Genomic DNA, 18,155 nt, shown 5'->3' with positions numbered 1-18,155 from the left:
CTGCAGTGTCATGCTGTATATTTTAGCCTGCCCGTCCAGAGCCCTTGTTGACAAATGAGTTGGCAACCTGAGAAAGCAGATTTCCCTCTGTCTATCCTCATACCCTAAGGGTTTCTTTAAGCATCTGCTGTTTTGCCTTCTCTCCAAGCAGCAAAGCTGGTCATGGGCTTTCCAGTCAGCATGGGCTGCACAGCTGAAAGCTTTTAGTGAGAGGGGGATGGAGGGAAATTCAGTGCACTGCCCTCCAGCACAGCCACATTTTTCAGGGCTGCTATAAATGGACTTGTGGGCTACAATTACAGGCTGGGTATTGGCTTGCAAATGAACACAGCAAGCATCCCCTGCTACTTCCCATCCCCTTGTCCAACTGGTGAGGACCAGAAGCTTGTCCCATGAAACAGGAGGTGGCTCACAGTGGGCTCTGGGTGGCAGTGGCTGCTCAGCATTGCAGCCACTGTGAGGGCTGCCAGAAAAGGTACTCTGGGGGCTCTGCTCCACCACAGCTCTTGTCTCCTTGGCCCGCATGGGGCTTAGACTCCCATGATGAAATACAGACTGTCCTACCTACCCCTCTGTTTTTTGGTGAGTTCCCACTGAAGCTGTTGTAGGTGGATAGAGGACACCACTTCTGAAATGGCCACCTCTGTTGTGGCAGGTACAGCAACTCCAAAGAAGACATACAAGACAAGGAGGAGGTGTCCCACAGGTGTTTCTCTTGAACATACAGTTTTCTTACAGAAGATGTTTGGAGGCCCAGAACAGGTTTAACCTTCAAAATCAGAGCTTTTGGGCAGAGACTGACTGCCTTTGGCTGCTGCCTGTGGATGCTTTGCACATGACAGAGACTGCATTTTGGTTCTACGGAAGGTGGACAAAATGGGGACCTTGCCCTTTGAGATTTGGACTTGCTTTGACTTGTGGGCTTTGAAGATCATCTGAGGCTGTAGTGCCAGCCAAGCCTTGGGACTGTAACATAAATGGTGGCTGCTGTTTTTTGTGTGAACTGATATACAGGGAAATCCTCACAGCCCTGGGTGGTACCATAAGCTGAAAACCTGATGCCCTGGACCACCACTCATGCACAATCTTAATCTTGTTTCTCACATTCTGGTAGGCATTAATGTTAGAAATGCCAAAATATTTCATCACCTTGGGGTGCTTTGGCACCTGGGTGGGCTGTATAATGAACACCACACATTGATCTCCTCTGTCCCCAGTGCCTCATGGTGGCTGGATGGGTTATACCGACCCTCCTGATTGCTCTGCTGTTCTCATCCAGCTTCATGGCAACTCTCTGGAGGTGATGGGATTTGAGGTCAGGTGCCCAGCAAACACTGGCCAAATGGAGAGAGGGGAAGAGCTGTGGGGCCCTCTCCCCTCCCATCTTACCTTCAGAATGGGGCACATGGGCTTGTGCTGGGCTGTCAGCTCCAGAGACCTTCACATTCCTCCCATGGACTCTACACTGCGAGTATTTCCATCAGTTATTTGTTTAAGACTTTCCTTTTGCTCCTTTCAGAATTTATTTCTCCTAACACAAAAAAGTCCTGAGGGTGCTGAATTGGTCTTTTGCAAAGAGGTGGATTTTGGTATTTGGTCCTAGAGACCAATCTAGTTTCCACTGGTGCAAATCCAAAAATAAATTTCACGTCTGTGTTTTGATTATACAAAATTTTTCTCTAGTGTAAGTAAATGAGCTCAGAGCTTGGCCTTGGTGTTACTGCAGTGAGCCTGCACATCATTGCTGATGGGATCTAAGTATTTTTCTTGTCTTTCCTTTTAGTCACTGAAAGCAGCCATCAGGAGAGAAGTTCAAGCACAGAGATGAGGACTCCTGGTGCTCCTGTGGAGCTGGTGACGGTGCTGGCTGGGAGCAGGGAGTGGGCATCACTGCCTGCCAGGCACAGGGCAGTGCCAGCAGCAAGCAGGGTCACAGGGCACACTGGCCCCCCTGCCAGTGATGGGAATGTCACCCCTCCAGGAGAAGGATCCCCAGAGAACCCATCTGCTGGGACAGTGACCCACCTGCTAACCCACAGCCATCCTCCCGGTGAGTTTTATGGATGTGAGAGTCCCTGTTTGCTGTTCCCAGCCCATGGACTGAGCATAGCCAGTGGGTTGGGAAGTATTCCTGCCTCACAGCTAGAAATACAAAATTTTAAAGGGAAATCCAATCTCAGGGAAGCTGGGCTTTGTTTTTTAGCTTTAAACAAAGATGATTCTCAGGAGCTGCCACTGTTTTTCACCACCCAGCAGTACCCAGGCAGTGCTGCCCATCCACTGAGCTCAGGGGCTGTGCAAAGAGCAGAGACCCCCAGGTGTCCCCACATCTCCTCCCAGCTGGAACTGAACCCCATCACAAGCCCAGCCTAGGTTATAAAAACTCAGCTTAAGGATACCTGACCAGCTGTGATGATGATTTGTGGCTGAGGTCCTTACATGGAAATCCTGAAAATGAACACTTACTTTTGGGCTTGTTCATAATCTTCACTCATAAGTAAACCAGTGTACTCTTTTAAGAATGAACTTAAATCAAGGTTCATTTCTCACAGCAGCAAGACAAAGCTGTGCTGATTGCCCTGTCCTCACCTCAGTTTTTTTCTTAATAACCCCAGCTGAAATAAGATATAAGCATAGATGTTTTCTTTAATTTTTTTGATTCCTTGGGTTTTTTTTTTCTGCTTAGGGTCCAGAATGTGGAGTTGGCATGCCCAGGCTGCCAGCTGTGGGCTGTTCTGGCATCAGCTCCTTAGTGCCTTCTGCATTTTGAATGTCTCTTAAAAAAATCTGTTTTGTTTTGCCATGCACAAATGAAGACAATATTTAGAATGCCATTATTTTTTGGCAACAGAAACCCTATTCCCATCAATCTCTCCTGCAGTTAAGCTGTGCTCTGTTAAACAGAGGAAACATGAGGGATGCAGCTGTTACCCTTCCTACTGCATGTGGTAGGGCTGGGTACCACTGCTGGTGATGCTGCTGCCACCCAGCTGAGACAACTTTTCCAGGTGAACTTGACCCTCTCTCTGTTTCTTTCCAGACCCTGGAAGCCATCACCATGCTGCAGGCAGCCAGGGGAGAGGCAAAAGGACTCTGGCTCCTCCCAGCACCTCTGCAGCTGCTGAAGGGACAGTACCAGGCTCAGGAGCCATCAGCACCAGTTCAGCTGAGGGGACACAGGGAGGGCACCATGGGGTCTGGAATGTGTCAGGATTTAACAACACTGTGAGGACAGTGCTGCTATCTTCATCTTCAGAATCTCATCACCCAGGTGAGCCATCCCAGTGCAGCCTAGGAACACTGGGAAGGTGTTCCATCTTCGGAACCAGGTGAATGCTGTTCCCCAGAGCAGCCAGCATTGGTTAAGCCTGGTTCTCCTGGGTTGTAGAGCTTAGTGGATCCAGATCTCCACCCTCACTCTGCACTCAGGGCAATTTTCTGGCTTGCTTTGTGCATGAGGATGGAGAGAAGAATCCATGTGGCTTCTCCTGGTATTCAAAATCATGTGTTGCTTGGTGCAGCTTCCAGACACAAAGTTTCTGTAGGCACAGTACAGACAGAGGGACTGAGGGGCAGGGGAAGGGTGGCAGTGTGGAATGGTGTGCAGGCAGTGAATCCCATCTCTGGGCTCTCATCTGCTTTCTTCCATTGCCTTGCAGGCACTCACAGTCTCTCTCAACCAGTGAGCAGCTGGGTGGGCACAGAGCTGGGCAGCAGCCCTGCCATGGGCACTGCTGCTGCTTCACCAAGCCTGTCAGGGAGCAGCCCCAGAACTGCCCTCCCTGGCTCCCTGGGACAGCCCCAGGCCTCCTCCCAAGCTTCAAGCACTCAGACTGGTGCAGAGCACATCATGCTGCACCCCAGGGGTGTCACGGGGAACTCCAGCAGCCCTTTGCTGACAGCATCACCTCCCACAGACAATACTTTCAGAGGTGAGCTTTGCTGGACTCTGTTTCATAGTTTTAAAATGCCATTTCATAGTATTTGCTTTCTTGAAGCAGAGGAGATGCTCTGTTTTGCATGTGCTCTGTTTTTTATTATTTGGATGGTTAGCTGAAATTCTCTGCTGAAAGCAGGAAAAAGCAATGGAAAAAATAATTTGATCCAACCCCCCCAGCATTTTCCACTTAAAAAAATAATAAAGTTCTTTGGATGTTATCACAGTGTTTTCTGCAGGGTGGATGTCTGCAGCTGTGAAATATCTTCACTAGGCCAGTGCCAGCTGCAGAGCAAGGGCAGCTCTGAGTCCCATCTGACCTGTGCCCACGTGGTGACAGAGTGGGGTGGGAGGTTGGGAATCCACACCTGTGGACACATGGGGTGGGTTTGCCCTCAGCTAGACAGGGTGAGATGCCCGTGCTCAACAACTTACTCAGGGCAGCAAACCTGAGATCTCTGGGCTCCATGGCTTCCTCTTGCTTGCTCTGCAGCAGCCAGTTTCTGGAGTTCCCAAAAACAGCGACTTTGCCCAGCATGACGTGAATACTGAAAACCTCAGTGCTGCCAGATCCTTATGCTGTGTCCAGGGCTTTTCAGGAGCAAACACATCTCCAGGGTCCTCACACTGACACATCCCTTCCTTCTGTCACAGCTCTTGGGAGCACCACTGGGGCTGCAGGAAACCTGAGATCCAGTACTGAAGGACAGTGCCCTGCTAAGCCTTGGGATGTGTAGTGAGCTGCAGGCTCATATGGGAATGGGGCTGTGCTTAGGTTTTCTCCCTTTGCTGTTTGATGCTGTGCTTGAGCCACAAAAAAAAAAAAAAAAACAAACAAAAAAACCCCACAAAAAACCCCAACAAAACAAAAACAAAACAAAACAAACCCTGAGCCTAATTCCAGCAATATTAGAGCAAAGGTGGGATTTAAGGGCAAATCCCCACAGTCCTTGCCCTGTGGGGTTTCCTGCTGTCTGGGCTATGCTACTCTCACAAAGCCTGGCAGCAAGCCCTGGGTTTTGTGAGAGGTCTTCCTGCGGTGAGGGGAGTCATGCCATTCCAAAAGAGCACTTTGTCCAGATTGAAAACTTCCTATGCTTATATCTGTATGTGCGCCGTGAGCATCTGGGAGGAAAATGGATCCATCTGTTTATAATTTCATATGTATAAATCCATTTTTTTTTTTATTGTACCGTAGCCATTGGAAGCAGCTACCAGCCATCCAACAACTCAGCTATGGAGAGGTTTGGTTCAGATTCCCCCTCCACCAGCACCTCCATTTCCACAACAGCCACCAGGAGTGGAGGGAGGACATTAAGGTCTCTGCCAGGCAGCGCCAGGCTGGTCACCATGGCAGAGATTTCCACCTCTGGGACTGAAATCACCAGCTCTTCAGCCCAGAACCAGACCCATGGGATGTCTGTGGGTGCCCAGGGTGATGAAGGCAGAGGTGTCACAGACCCATTGCTCACAGGCTTGCCATCTGCTTCAGAAAGTGCTTCCACAAGTGAGTTTTGATAGATACCTGTATACCTCAGAACTCTTATTTAAAGACTCTTTATTAACAAAATATGTCCTTTTTATTTTAAAGAAAGGAGGAATAATATTGTATTTGGCACATTCTGTACATTTTAAAACATTTCACAGAAGTGAAAGTATGGATAAATATTATTCTTGTTGGAAGGGGAAGATAGATTTTCCTTGAAAACTTCCAGTTGAATTTTGCAAGCAATAACTTCAGCAGTTCCTATTTAGAGACCACTTTCCCCCCCGTCTTAATGATTTCCCAGTGTTAAATATCTCCATATTGAATATTCATACATACATTGTTTACATCTACTGATAGCGGGATGAACCTACCCAGCAGTTTTTATTTATGTTTATGCAGTTTTGTGTTTCCCTTCTTCTTTTTCAGCTTTTGGCAACAATTCTGAACCCCCCAAGAACATCCCAGGTGCAGAAGAGGCGACGTTGCGCTTGGACATCCAGGGTGCTGACATGTCCAGCATGGCAGTGGGGACACTGATGTCCCCAGAAAATGGCCACACAGCTGGGGTGACAAGGGACTCTGTCACCAGCACTGACCCCACAAGCTCTTTGAGTGGGACCTCCTCTTCCTTGAGGACTGGGACACATCATCCCAACAGCTTACAGGAAGCCACTGATCTCCCAGGCTCTCCTGGGGGTCCTTTGCTCACAAGCTCCCTCTCTGCCTCTGAAGGTCCTTTCCGAGGTAAATTTGTTAGTCTGAAAGCTGCCTGCCTTGGGGCTGGGTGACATTTCACATCCCTGTGTTGTTTTTTTTTCAGATATGGTCATCAGTCATTGTTGGATGTTTTTCTTACTGGCTGCACTGAGCTGGCAGTGTGGTGGGTGGGAAGGGGGAGAGTGGAACTCAGCTTTGGGTGAAAGAGTGGAAAACATTGATGGCCTCATTATTAGTGAAACTCCAGTCCTGGGAAAGCATTGGTAAGAAATTTCCCTGCCAGAGACACTTGCTGGAGTTCTGCAGCTGTCACCTGGTGTTATATCTGCCATGCAGGCTGGTCTGTAGGATGTGGATTTGAGATTTTTCATGGCTTTTTGTAAGGCACATGTGCCTGTACTTAAGAGATTCACCTCTTCCCAGAGAAACACCTTCAGTTTCTCAGTGGGTAGTGTAGAAATGAGCAAACAGTCCTATGTATAGCTCTGTATGGATAAATCAAACCTGGTTTTATTGTATCCTAGGTGTCAGAAGCAGCCACAGACCAGTGGCAGAGAAGACCTCCCTCACTTCCTCTGCCACCAGCACTCTGATTTCAGCCACATCCAGCAGTGGTGGGAGGCCACCCAGGTCTGCCTCGGGCAGCAGCCACTGGGCAGCAGCCAAGGGCTCCACGTCCAGCAGTGCCATGTACAGGACCTTGGACACAACCCAATCCTTGTCCACATCTTCTGTGAGAGAGACCTCTAGAGCTCAGGGGTCCACAGGAATGACAGATTTCACTGAGGTGGCAGACTCTTCTCTAACACACTCTCACTCTCCTTTGGAAGGTCCTTCCTCAGGTGAGCTCACGTCAGCATTGAAATATCTTTTTTTTTTACCTGTCAAAGGAGGACTTTCTGCAGCTTGCACTTGCCTGAATCTTTCCTGTGATGTAGAATATACTGTTTGAAATGATGCAGTGTGGTTTTCTGTCTGAAATTATTCAGCTCCTTCTTGACCAAAAAAATGTGCTTTAGGTTTTTTACAGAAAGGGCACATGTGTGGAAAATGTCATTATGCCAAGAAAAATAATTAACTTTCAAATCACAGTCCTTTTTTTACTATCTCCAGTTGCTATCTCCATGTTACAGACAAGAAAACTAAGCAAGTGAGGATTAGATCATGTCCCTGTGATCCTGGGGATCAGTCTTCAGTTCCTACCTTCTGTCCTACTTCTTGGATTGTGCTGCTTCCCAGAATTTGAACCAGCTCAACAAATTTAAGGCAACTTTAAATGAGGTCCTTCATGCTTCAGAAACCCACTGTGGTTCTAAAGGGGTCTGATCCCCCTGATCCTGTTTCTTCAGACTTCTCTAATTCCTTCACACTGCTCAGAGTAGTTCCTTGTCTAAACTGATTTCCAGGCTTTTCTGGGTCATCACGATATTTGTTCTAGCAGCATGGAGTGCACTCAGGCACATAATGGGGAAATCAAGTGCACAGCATTAGTATTTCAACAGTTTTTATATAATAGCACTTTTGTCAGTGTCACACTGTTTTTTACAAGACAAATTTTTGTAGGAAGGATTTACATCTTTGGAAATTGACATCTCATGTTTTCTACTTGTGTTTGTGTACTTGCTGCCTCTGGCTGCTATTGGAAGAAAGCTCATTTTTATTTATAGTTTCATATGTGTAAAAATGTAAATTGTTTCTTTATCACATTTTAGCAACTGGAAGCAGCCACGTGCCATTCAGCATCCTGTCAACAGAGAGAAGAACCAATTTCTCCACCACCAGCACCTCAGTTTCCACAACAGGCACCAAGGGTGGAGGGAGGACGTTAAGGTCTCTGCCAGCCAGCACCACACTGGCCCAAACAACAGATATTTCCACCACTAGTACAGAAAACATCAGCTCTCCAGGCCATTCCCAGTCTTCTTTGGGAACTCGGGGTGGTGGTGGCAGAGGTGCCACCCTGTCATCTGTGAACCCATTGCTCACAGGAACACCATCTGCTTCAGAAAGCACTTCCCCAGGTGAGCTCTCACCACACACCAGACACCCACCTGCATGGAGGGTAGGGGCATGCTAGAAAGTGCTGGATGATGGCATTGGACATTACAGAAGAAAATTTCAACTTCCAGAGAAAAATTATTTTATTATCTGTTTCTTATATTTAGCCACCAGGAAAAGCCAGCCTTACTGCCAGAGCAGTCTGGCCTTGAGATTTGCTGTGTTCTCAGGGACAGCACAATTTCAAGACTGCCCCATTGGCTGTGTTTATACCAGCAGCAGTCATTCCTGACTCCCACCCTGGGGTGCAAAGGCAATATTTACTGATCCTATACAAACCTGCTATGCTTTCTTTTGAGTACCAGGGATTTGGGTGCTATATAACCTCCCCCTCACTCATTTGGGTACTGTGTAACCTTTCCCACACTCAGTGTGGGTGCAGAAGTGACAGTGTGGGTGTTTGGTGCCCAGGTCAGGCCTGTGGCACCGGGAGCAGTGCCAAAGAGAAGCAAACCCAAAAGTTTTCCCATAAATTTTTCCTAGTGCCCTCTCCAGGGTGCCTTGCTGTGAGCAGCACCTCCTAGCACAGGAAAGAGCTGTGCCTTCACAGTGAGCATTTTCCACAGGATTGGATTGGTGATGGAAGAGAGAACACCTGGATATTTATAGTTTAGGGTGCATAAATCAGTTTGCTTTTCTCTTTTTCAGCAGACAAGACCTCAGCAATGGGAGGACACCTGCCTCTCACTAGGACATCCAGTGTGGTGACAACTACTGCCAGTGAGGAGAGCAGCACAGTGCCCATGTTGGACACCCATGGAGCTTCCAGTGCCACAGGGAGCTCTGCTCCCTCTCTCCTCCACACCAGCACCCTGGACACAGTCCCACTGTCCTCGTCAGCAGCAGAGCCTGGGAAGAAGAGTAATGTTTCACAGAGTGGTGCTGGACTTAGTGAGCTTCCAACAAAGCTGCTGCCTGTGTTTTCTCCCAGTGTTTCAGTGCCTTCACCTTCAGCCACAATCTTCATCCATAAGGAGGGGATATCTCAAGCCCCAGGGAGCCGCAGCACGTGGAGCACAAAAAGAGAAAGCCTCACATCTCAGCCTGGCACAGCTGAGGACATCCACACCAGCCCTGTCCTGTCCTCCACGGCATGGCCTCAAGTGAGACATGTGTCATCTGGCCAGGCAGGGTCCCCAGAGCCCAAGGTCACCCTTACATCCAGGGTCTTCACCTACTTCTCAACTGCTGCTGAACCTTCCAGTGAGTTTTTCTGAACTCTGGGGTAGTATTTGACTGCCTGTCCCTTCCCCTCCTCTGTAGGATTGACACAGCTGTTGCACGTGTCATGGGCAGCATTTATAAGTGGTTGTGGTTCTGCCCAGTGGTGTTGTATATCTGCAGCTGCCGATGGGAGGGTCTCATTCTTGAGACATGTAGCTTGTTGCTGTAGGACACATCGACCGCCTGTCTGGGTTGGGGTGATAATTATAAATAACATAAACATATTATTATGACTCTAATGGTACTGACCCCTCAGTATTTGGACAGTCCTGTCTGCTCTGAGATGATAAATCAGATGCTTTTCAATCCTTTTCCAGCTATTGGCAGCAGTCATCCCTCTCTGAGCAGCTCAGAGAGGATGTCCAGCCCCGTCACCGATCCCGTGTACAGTTCATCCACGTCTGCAGGTGCTGAGGAGAGGATGCTGCACTCAGTGACAGATGGCACGTTGGCTGGTGGCATGGAGAGCTCTTCTTTCCATGCCAAAGCTCCCAGCTCTCCAGGGCCATCTGGGCCAGCGCTGGTGGAGCAGGGCAGGACAGCCAATGCCTCCACCAGCAGCGGGGGTTTCACTGGCCTTGCGACGGAGACGGTGTTTGTGCGTTCTGCCAAGATACCCACTTCCTCTTCTTTCCAAAACAATCTCACAAGTGAGTTGGTGTCTCCTGCTCTAAATTTGGGGGGAATTCACATTCTTCTGTTTTTCAGTATGTTGTACATAAATTTCTCATTCATTACTGCATTCAGTACCACCTGTGGGTTCACTCAGGGGGATGTTTCCATCAAAGGACTCAACCAGACCCCACACAGATGGGGAGCTATTCCAGAAGTGGAGCCATAAACCCTGCTGTTTTGATGGCTGCATTACTTTTTTTTTGCATCCTAACTGGTTTCTTTTGTGTGATGCTTTCAGAAGTGTTTTATGATGACCTAAGTCAGTTGTAGAATTAAAACAAAATTTGAATACCATTTTTTACTTTTTTTTAAGTTGGCTAAACTTAGCTTTGCATCCTGAAATTGGTATTATAAGATTGATTGCAACTTTTATGCTAAATAATCAGATTTTTTGCAGGCTGTTGTGCTGTTCATTTAGGTTTTCCTGGCTGTAAAGTTTTGAATTGCTGGGTTCATGATATGCTGCAAATTAACATAATGTTATAATTTCATCTTGCAGAGGCATGAAGTTCACTGTGTCTAAAAACAAATTGACTGAACAAGATGGATATTCTGTAGATGAGAATGGAGGATAAGAGGGAGAGGATATGAGTTTTGTAAATTATGAGTGATAAAGAGAACAATTGGGTTTTCCTGCTTATCTTGCCACAAATATCATGGAATGCTAAGAGCTTGATCACTTTAGGAAAGAAATATGTAAAGAAAAGTGATTTGGAAATGTACACATTTCATGGGAGTCTTGTGTCTGCCAGGGATCACCATTTTAGAATCAATTAAGGAGTGCATAAGACTCCTAATCCCATAACTATGCTTGAATGGTGCTTGAAATTTTTAGAAAATCATGGACAGGTTCAGAGACAAGAACATCCTATTTAGCAAACAGCTTTAATATGACATCAAAATACTGTTATATTACTCTGTCTTTCTAACATTTTTTTATCCTTTTACTCCAGACTTTTCAGGTAGCCATCAGCCAGTCAGTAGCATTGATGCTGAGAAAAGGACCTCAGTTTCTCACACAGATGGCACATACATTTCAACCACATATACCAGAGGAGGAGAAAGGACCCTCCTGTCTATCTCCAACAGCAGCACCTCTGCTGACTCCTCAGAAAGCTCCACCTTTTTTTCTGAAATTTCCAGCCCTTTTGATGCCTCACCATCATCTGTGGCTCATGACAGGCACACCAATGCATCAAACAGTAGCAGTTTTGTTGAACCATCTACGGAGCCATTGCTGGTGATCCCTTCCAAACCATCAACATCTGCTTCTACAGGCAGCATAGAAAATACAACTCTATTCAACACTGACTCTGATTTGTTGGCCACTGACAGATCATCTCTGTCTTCATCAGCCTTTCCAGCCTCTTCCTCACTGTCAACACTGCAGCACTTGCTGTCATCAACACCACCACCAACTCATCTGTTTACACTGTCAGAATCACCTGAGCCACGCTCGCCCTCTGTGATGGCATCTTCACCCCCTCTGCAGGCTTTGTCATCCTCCTTGCCCACTTCCTCTTTGCCCTCTCCATCTTACTCATTAGCATCTTTATTGTCTGTATTTTCATCACCCTCATCCACCTCTCAGTCCAATGAGAGTGATCAAGCAAACACCACTGTGGCTACAAGTGTGGTAAGGCAGGTGCCCTCCACAGCTGCCACAGCCAGGAGCTCACCCAGAGAGACCAACAAGCCCAGTGTCACACATCAGCCCCAAAAGAGCACCACCTTCAGTCCCACCAGATCCCCTCTCCCTACGGCACCCATGGAGCTGCTTGGTGGACGCGTCGTGTCTGTGTCTGCTCCCGTGACAGTAACAGAGACTGCCTCACCTAGAGATGCCACCACCCAAGGGGACAGCTTTGGGAAGGCAACACCACTGCTCACCACAGCCAGTGTTGCCCCACAGGCTGGTACAACAGATGCACCCCTCAGTCCCTCACCAAGTGCAACAAATCACAGCAGCATTGTCCCTGCAGTGGCAGTGACCACGGTGAAACCTCCTGTGTTGACAACGCCAGCCGGTCGCTGGCCCACCCCAGGTGAGGCCAGCACTGTGAAAGACCACAGGGCCCAGACACCCACTGCCACTAAGCACAGTTATACCACTGGTAAAAGCACAGAAGCCATGGATGCCACCACTGCAAAGCCTGGTAAAGTCACTGAGGAAAACATTCCTGTTACAAGTCCTTCTGAAGCCCCTCCAACCATCAAGACCACTGTGAGCATTGCAACTACTTTGGCTGCCACCAAACCAACCACTGTTCCTCCACTGAGCAGCACTGTTGGGCTGAGAACATCACCTCCAGCAACAGGTAATGTGTACAATGGCTCTCACCAGTGGTGGGGTCAGGAGCACCTGGGTCCCACTTCAGGAGTTTTCAGACAGTTGTGTGTGCATGTATGTATGACAAGTCTGTTGTCAGCAGGCTTTGAGGGCAATAACTCACTTCCGTGTTATTTTTGAAGCCAAGGGTTTAGCAATTAAGCCAAATGGCTGTAGTAAGGTGAGCACTTTGGTGAACATTTCTAATAGAAAGATTTAGCTGAAATTTGACAGTGTCAAGAAATTAAAGCTGATTGGCCTTACAGGTAAGCACAGGATGCAGTTTATATTTGTTGATAGGTTAACAATAACAATCGATAATGATTGATACCTGTCTTATTAATGAGAATGTACACTTGGTATTTGTGTTGAAACTGATTCTCATATTACAACCTATGGTTGTTTTATCTCTATCTCACTAAATACTAATCTTCTACTTAGGGGCCTGGTGCTTCTTCTGGTAGTTTATGTACCATAGTCTTGCTGAGTGTGTTGTTATAGTAATTTATTACCACTGCCAGTCTCCTTATCTTCTCAAGTAAATACATTTGCTGAAGTCTTATATGAAAGGAAATTTTCTTTGTATTTGAAGTTCAGAGCCCAGCCATCATGCCACTGTAGGATATTGTGTGTGCTAAAGGCATTAATCTCAGTGAAATATTGGCAAGAATATATATTCCATCCAATAATTAAGTATTTAAAAGTTATTTCTCAGGCTGATTGGTTTTAATTATAGCTATAGCTTCATGCAAAAAAAAAAAATCCCTTTACTGGAATGAATTCTTTTTAAATTGAAAAATTAAGGTGATTCATCCTGTTTAGCAAGTGATTCACACTTTTGCCAAATTATTCTTTCCTTTGAAAACTGAGATTTGCCATTTACCAGAATGAAAAAGATCCTTTTGCTGCCTTGGGCATTGTGCTTTGTACGTGGGCAATCACTGCCCTGAGAGAAGCTGCCGTGGTCTCTGCTGTATGAAGCACAAACTGAAGGATGGCAAAGTGAAAGCCATGGTTTTAAATCACACCCACTTGTTTCTGGCTGCTTAGATTAGAGTCACCAAATCTGCTTCTCAGTGCTGCTGAGGGAGCTGTGCCAAGCTAGTCCAGATATGAGATTGCATCAAGGGATGTGTCCCAGTGCAGGGTTTGGCTCGGGGCTCTCAGGTCTGTGTGGTGCTCTGGGTTATTGTAGAGCCACCAGAAACGCTCACACAGGTTTGGCTCCTGTGCTTGGTTCTTCAGCCACAGAGTCTGTCCTTCCTGCCTTGGCTGCAGCACTCAGGACCAGCCACAAAAGAGGTGCAAGTGCTGTGTAAGACATCTTTCTGGTCTTGTAGAGCCTTGTCACTGACAAGTCCACAGCCCTGCCTATGGTCTGCCCTTGTGGGTGTGTGCAATGTGTATTTGTGCTCATGTGAGTCATAGATGCAGCAAGAAGAGCTTTTTTGTCCAGGATAGCTTTTTTCCTTCTTTTTTCAAGAGGAAATACTGGAGATATTCTTCAGAATTTGCAGTTGGAGTTGTGTAATCTATGAAGCATCTGGGATTACAGTCCTTAAACCCCTGAGGGATATTATCAAAGTGGTATCTGCTCCCCAAGGTCTTGCTCACCCAGCAGGAAGGACATTGTGAGTGGTGGCACAGGCAGGAATCACTGCTGTGACCTTCCCTAGGTTGGCATGGAGGAGCTCTGGAAAAGGAGGTGATTGCAGCCAGGGCTGCCTCCACTGTTACTGGGTAATCTACAGGCTGGATCAGTGCTCAAGCACTACTTTTGGAGCAGAGAAACAGGGCCTGGATGAAAAGGGCGGGACTTTGGTGAAGCAGCACATGCTCATGTGTCTAACTTGGACTGCTGGGGTTCCTTCTTTGGTCTTCTCATGCATAAACTGTTGGGTTGTTTATCTTTGGAAAGAACCCTGAGATCCTCTGATGAGCAGTGCTGTAGAGCAGTTGGATGTTCATATTAACATGGATCCATGCTAGACCTCAAGGCCTTTTGAATGAATATTCAAGTGGTTTATATTTATTCTTTCAGCTCCAATGGAATAATTAGGAACAGCATAAATATTAAGTGCAAATGATGCAATGAAGCATCTGATAATGCTCAAGGAGTCACAGATGGGGAGTCAAGTTCATCTCTTTTAGCCCAATAGTTGATGATTTTTGTGGTTCTGTAAATATTATGTTTTGTTTTGTTTTTAACTTTTATAGAGGTGGATAAATGCCTTTCCAACCCTTGTCCTGCACTGGCCACCTGCAACAATACCCATGGCTCCTATATCTGTCAGTGTCCTCTTGGATATGAGCTGGAAAAAGGAAAGTGTAATTTAGGTAAGAAAACAAAAGTGAAAAACCAGGGATGAAAATAATTATCTTTAATCTTCTAAAATAAATTGACTTAGGCTCAAACTAGCTCAGGAGCTTAATGTTCCTCCCAACCACCCCTTTTATCAGAGCCTTTTAGTGTTTATTCAAGTGTGGTGTGTAATGCCTGTTGTGTTGGGCTACCTGGGGAGGAGGCAGAGATATCTGAGATATCACAGCAATGGAACGACAGGCTCAGGCTTGTCAGTAAGGACAGAGGTGCCCCTTCTGTTCCTGATGTGTTTTAAAACTCCTAAAAAGCACTCAGCAGCTTATCAGCCCTGCAGACTCCTGTGAAGGCACTTGGCTTGGGAGAAGTGGCTTGGGGCTCTTGTGTAACCTGGCTTCAGTGGGATCAGCCATGTGTGGAAAGTTAAGCAGCCGTGAAAGTCTTTGTAAGATCAAGGTCTTGTTTCATACCTTTTGCATTTTTTTCAGCAGCACAGTTATTAGCTGGAACTCAGGTTCTGACCCCTTCCTTTCTATTAGAGGAGTCTCAGTCTCAAGGACTTACAATATTCCATTGTAAAGGGGAATTTGTTTCCAGAGATTTTCTTCTGACCCTTAATCAGTGGGGATTAGAGCCATGGAAATTTTGCTAAGGAAACATGGGTGAGGTGTCCCTGAAGAGTGTTTTGAAACATTTCTTCAAGTTGGAATATGTCAGCTTCTAATTTAGAGACTTGTTTTGATTATGCCTTGAACTGGGGTACAGACAGATTATATAAACACTGTAAAGGTGATTCTCATCATAATTTTTGTCTGGAGTTGTTACATTAGAGATGTATGATATACAATTTGTGATGAAGATAGATTCAGTGGATGGGAAAAAATGGGAAAGAATTGGAGACTTTATAATGTTATCTGCAACTGTATTTGTTTTCCTGGTGGAACAGAAAGCTGGAGTTCTGAGTTCTCATTTCCACTGAGTATCTCATGACACTTAATACAAGATTTAGGGGTATTATCTCTGAAAGTCTGGACAACTCAGATTATTGCATTCTACTGCTGTGAATCAAATATGAATCTAAGCACAAAAAATGCATCTTTTGGACCTCTTTTCAAATGTCATTGCTCATTCTCTCCAGCAGTTTGAAAAATGAAAATGTCCTTTCTTCAGTGCTTTATTTTGACTTGCTAATTTGATTTCCTTCCATTGCAAGGAGGAGTAAAGAGATTTGACATGTTTACCCCAAATTATCATAAATGCTTTGGTACTTGACATTGTCATCTTACTAAATTTACCCATCTCTCTCTGTGTTCAGGTATCTATTAGTTTGTGCTTCTGCATGAAATGTATGAACACTGAAGTGAAATGCTGTCTGTTAAGCAGCATTGAGCTCTGGAATTTGACTGGGACTGTGGGAACATTGCAGCAACCCTTGGGAAAAAACCCAAGGCTGTGACTTTGCTTTACTGAGGCAGTGACTCTCAGATCTGAGTTTTCTCTATGCCTTGTAAAGAGATTTTCTATGCAAACAGCCTCTCATATAAGGCAGATGGAAGCACATCTCCATGTGGCACAGAGAAGTGTCCTAACTGATTTGTCTTATTCTACTTTTTTAGTGAGAATATTTATTGGCCAGGTTCCCCTGAAACTTAATATCACCCATGGGAAGTATGCAGAGCTTGTCCATGTTGAGAGGGAGATCCTGGAGATGGTGAGTGTCCTTGCTGGGACTTTGGCAGTGTTGATGGGACAGGTTCCCTTCACTCCTCTTATGATTGTCACATTTCCCAGCCCTTCAGTTGTAGCCATGTGGCTCTTGGTCTATTAAGAGCCAGTGCTGTTGGCTTCCCCATGGGCTGTGCCATCAATAGCTCCAAAAACACCCATGGGCTGGGTATAGGTACATCTCTGTGCAGTTCTTATCCAGATTACTGCATGCACAAGTTCATCCTGTTAGTGATTCCTGGGCTGGGTGCACTTCATTCCAGCTCTTTGGTGCAGGAGATTTGGAGATGCTGCCAAAGGAAGAGGGTGCTGGGTGGAGTCACTGTGGTGCTGCCTGCACAGCTCGTGCTGGGGAGTAAATACAAACAACTGCACAGATCCAGGATCAGGGAAGATCTGCAGTCTCCAAGAGTGCTTTGAGGTCAGCCTTGCATGGGGCTCTCTCCCTGCTGACATCTGGCTCATGCCTGACCTCTGTGGTCATTACACAGCAGGTCCACAGGCAGATACTCATGTCAAAATTCCTGGGGCTTTCTTCTTGTCCAAGGCTGTCCAACAGTGACTTTGTCCACCCCTTACTGGCTACAGGGCAGTGCATCCCTCTTATAGATCAGATGAACCTCTGGGATGCTCAGAGCCCCTTGGTCTCAACAGCCATCTCTGGGAAACACAGGGGATGATGTTAGGGACCCAGGAGGACTGTCCCATGCTACATGCCATGGGGCTGCCTCCTTCCATCATCCTCTGGGGCACTAACAGCTGCTCTCTCCCTCCTTGCAGCTCAATGCATCACTGTCAGGCTTGCCAGGATACCACCACTCCACAGTTAAGGCAAGCAGGTAAGGCTAAGGTACCGGGGAAGAATGAGAAACTTGAGCATTTGGGATTTTCAACTTGAGATCCACACTCCATTTTGAGTCAGTGTTGAGCTGGATACAGCCCAGCCTGGCAGTGGTTCAGGACACGAGGAATGCCTGACCAGCTTGCCAGGCTCATCTGGTACTCTCCTCCTGACTGAGTAGCTTGGGGATGGGCTGCCCAGGAGGGATTTATGGCTGGTTCCAAAGTGAGCTACCAGCATCCCTTCCAGCTCCATATTCCCCTTTCTGTGTATTGGTTAGTCCTGGTTTTAAGTTCTGTTACAATGCATGGGTCTTTCAGTGTGCATGTAGTGCTGTGTGTGTGATAAGCACCTCTTGTGTCAATGGCAGTCCTATGTATAAGGTGCTAATGATGACATCAGACCAACTTGTGATACTCAGGGCTGTTTTGTTTTGTTTTTTGTTAGGGAGGCAAATTTTGTGCACGTTTCAGTGCAATCTACGTTCTCTTTAGCCTCCAACGTGACTTTCTTCGATGTTATCAGCAGTGTGAAAAGCTACATTAGAGCTTGCAAATCCCCCACTGAAGCCTGCCAGTTCATCTCCAGCCTGAAATCACTCCACAGAGGTAAATAGCATCTGGAAGAACCTTGGCAGGAGGGGAAAGGGATGTTTTATTTGGCTCCTTTTATAAAAGGGGGAGAACGTTTTGTCATTTGGAAAAATCCCTCTGAATCTTTTTATCTCACTTTAATGGGAGTCATCTTAAGAACCTCCCAGTACAAAAGGGATGCAGATACCAAGCCTTATCTTTGCCATATGTGTGAGAAATCTGCCTCTCTGTAAAAATATTGTGCAGC

The 18,155-nt window shown here is 46.5% G+C and overlaps 1 protein-coding gene across 2 annotated transcripts in view; it reads left to right on the top strand.

Annotated features, from left to right (window-relative positions):
• HEG1 (heart development protein with EGF like domains 1) overlaps positions 1 to 18,155 on the top strand; it is a gene marked incomplete at its 5' end in the record, with an annotated part of 46,137 nt that overhangs the window by 16,186 nt on the left and 11,796 nt on the right. Inside the window, 14 exons of one of the 2 annotated variants that reach the window (XM_083865788.1) lie at positions 1,784 to 2,050; positions 3,041 to 3,271; positions 3,660 to 3,932; positions 5,136 to 5,444; positions 5,853 to 6,170; positions 6,668 to 6,985; positions 7,856 to 8,164; positions 8,853 to 9,404; positions 9,743 to 10,075; positions 11,054 to 12,418; positions 14,647 to 14,766; positions 16,366 to 16,460; positions 17,255 to 17,313; positions 17,763 to 17,923. In XM_083865788.1, the coding sequence (XP_083721914.1) occupies positions 1,784 to 2,050; positions 3,041 to 3,271; positions 3,660 to 3,932; positions 5,136 to 5,444; positions 5,853 to 6,170; positions 6,668 to 6,985; positions 7,856 to 8,164; positions 8,853 to 9,404; positions 9,743 to 10,075; positions 11,054 to 12,418; positions 14,647 to 14,766; positions 16,366 to 16,460; positions 17,255 to 17,313; positions 17,763 to 17,923 (4,710 nt within the window). Of the gene's footprint in view, positions 1 to 1,783; positions 2,051 to 3,040; positions 3,272 to 3,659; positions 3,933 to 5,135; positions 5,445 to 5,852; positions 6,171 to 6,667; positions 6,986 to 7,855; positions 8,165 to 8,849; positions 9,405 to 9,742; positions 10,076 to 11,053; positions 12,419 to 14,646; positions 14,767 to 16,365; positions 16,461 to 17,254; positions 17,314 to 17,762; positions 17,924 to 18,155 lie in introns of both variants that reach the window. The other variant, XM_083865787.1, reaches the window with a different exon arrangement.

Source organism: Zosterops lateralis (genome assembly GCF_965231275.1).
Source record: "Zosterops lateralis genome assembly, chromosome: 7".
NCBI lineage: Eukaryota > Metazoa > Chordata > Aves > Passeriformes > Zosteropidae > Zosterops > Zosterops lateralis.
Note: the sequence above shows the minus strand (reverse complement) of the source record. Positions and strands in the feature narration are given on the sequence as shown.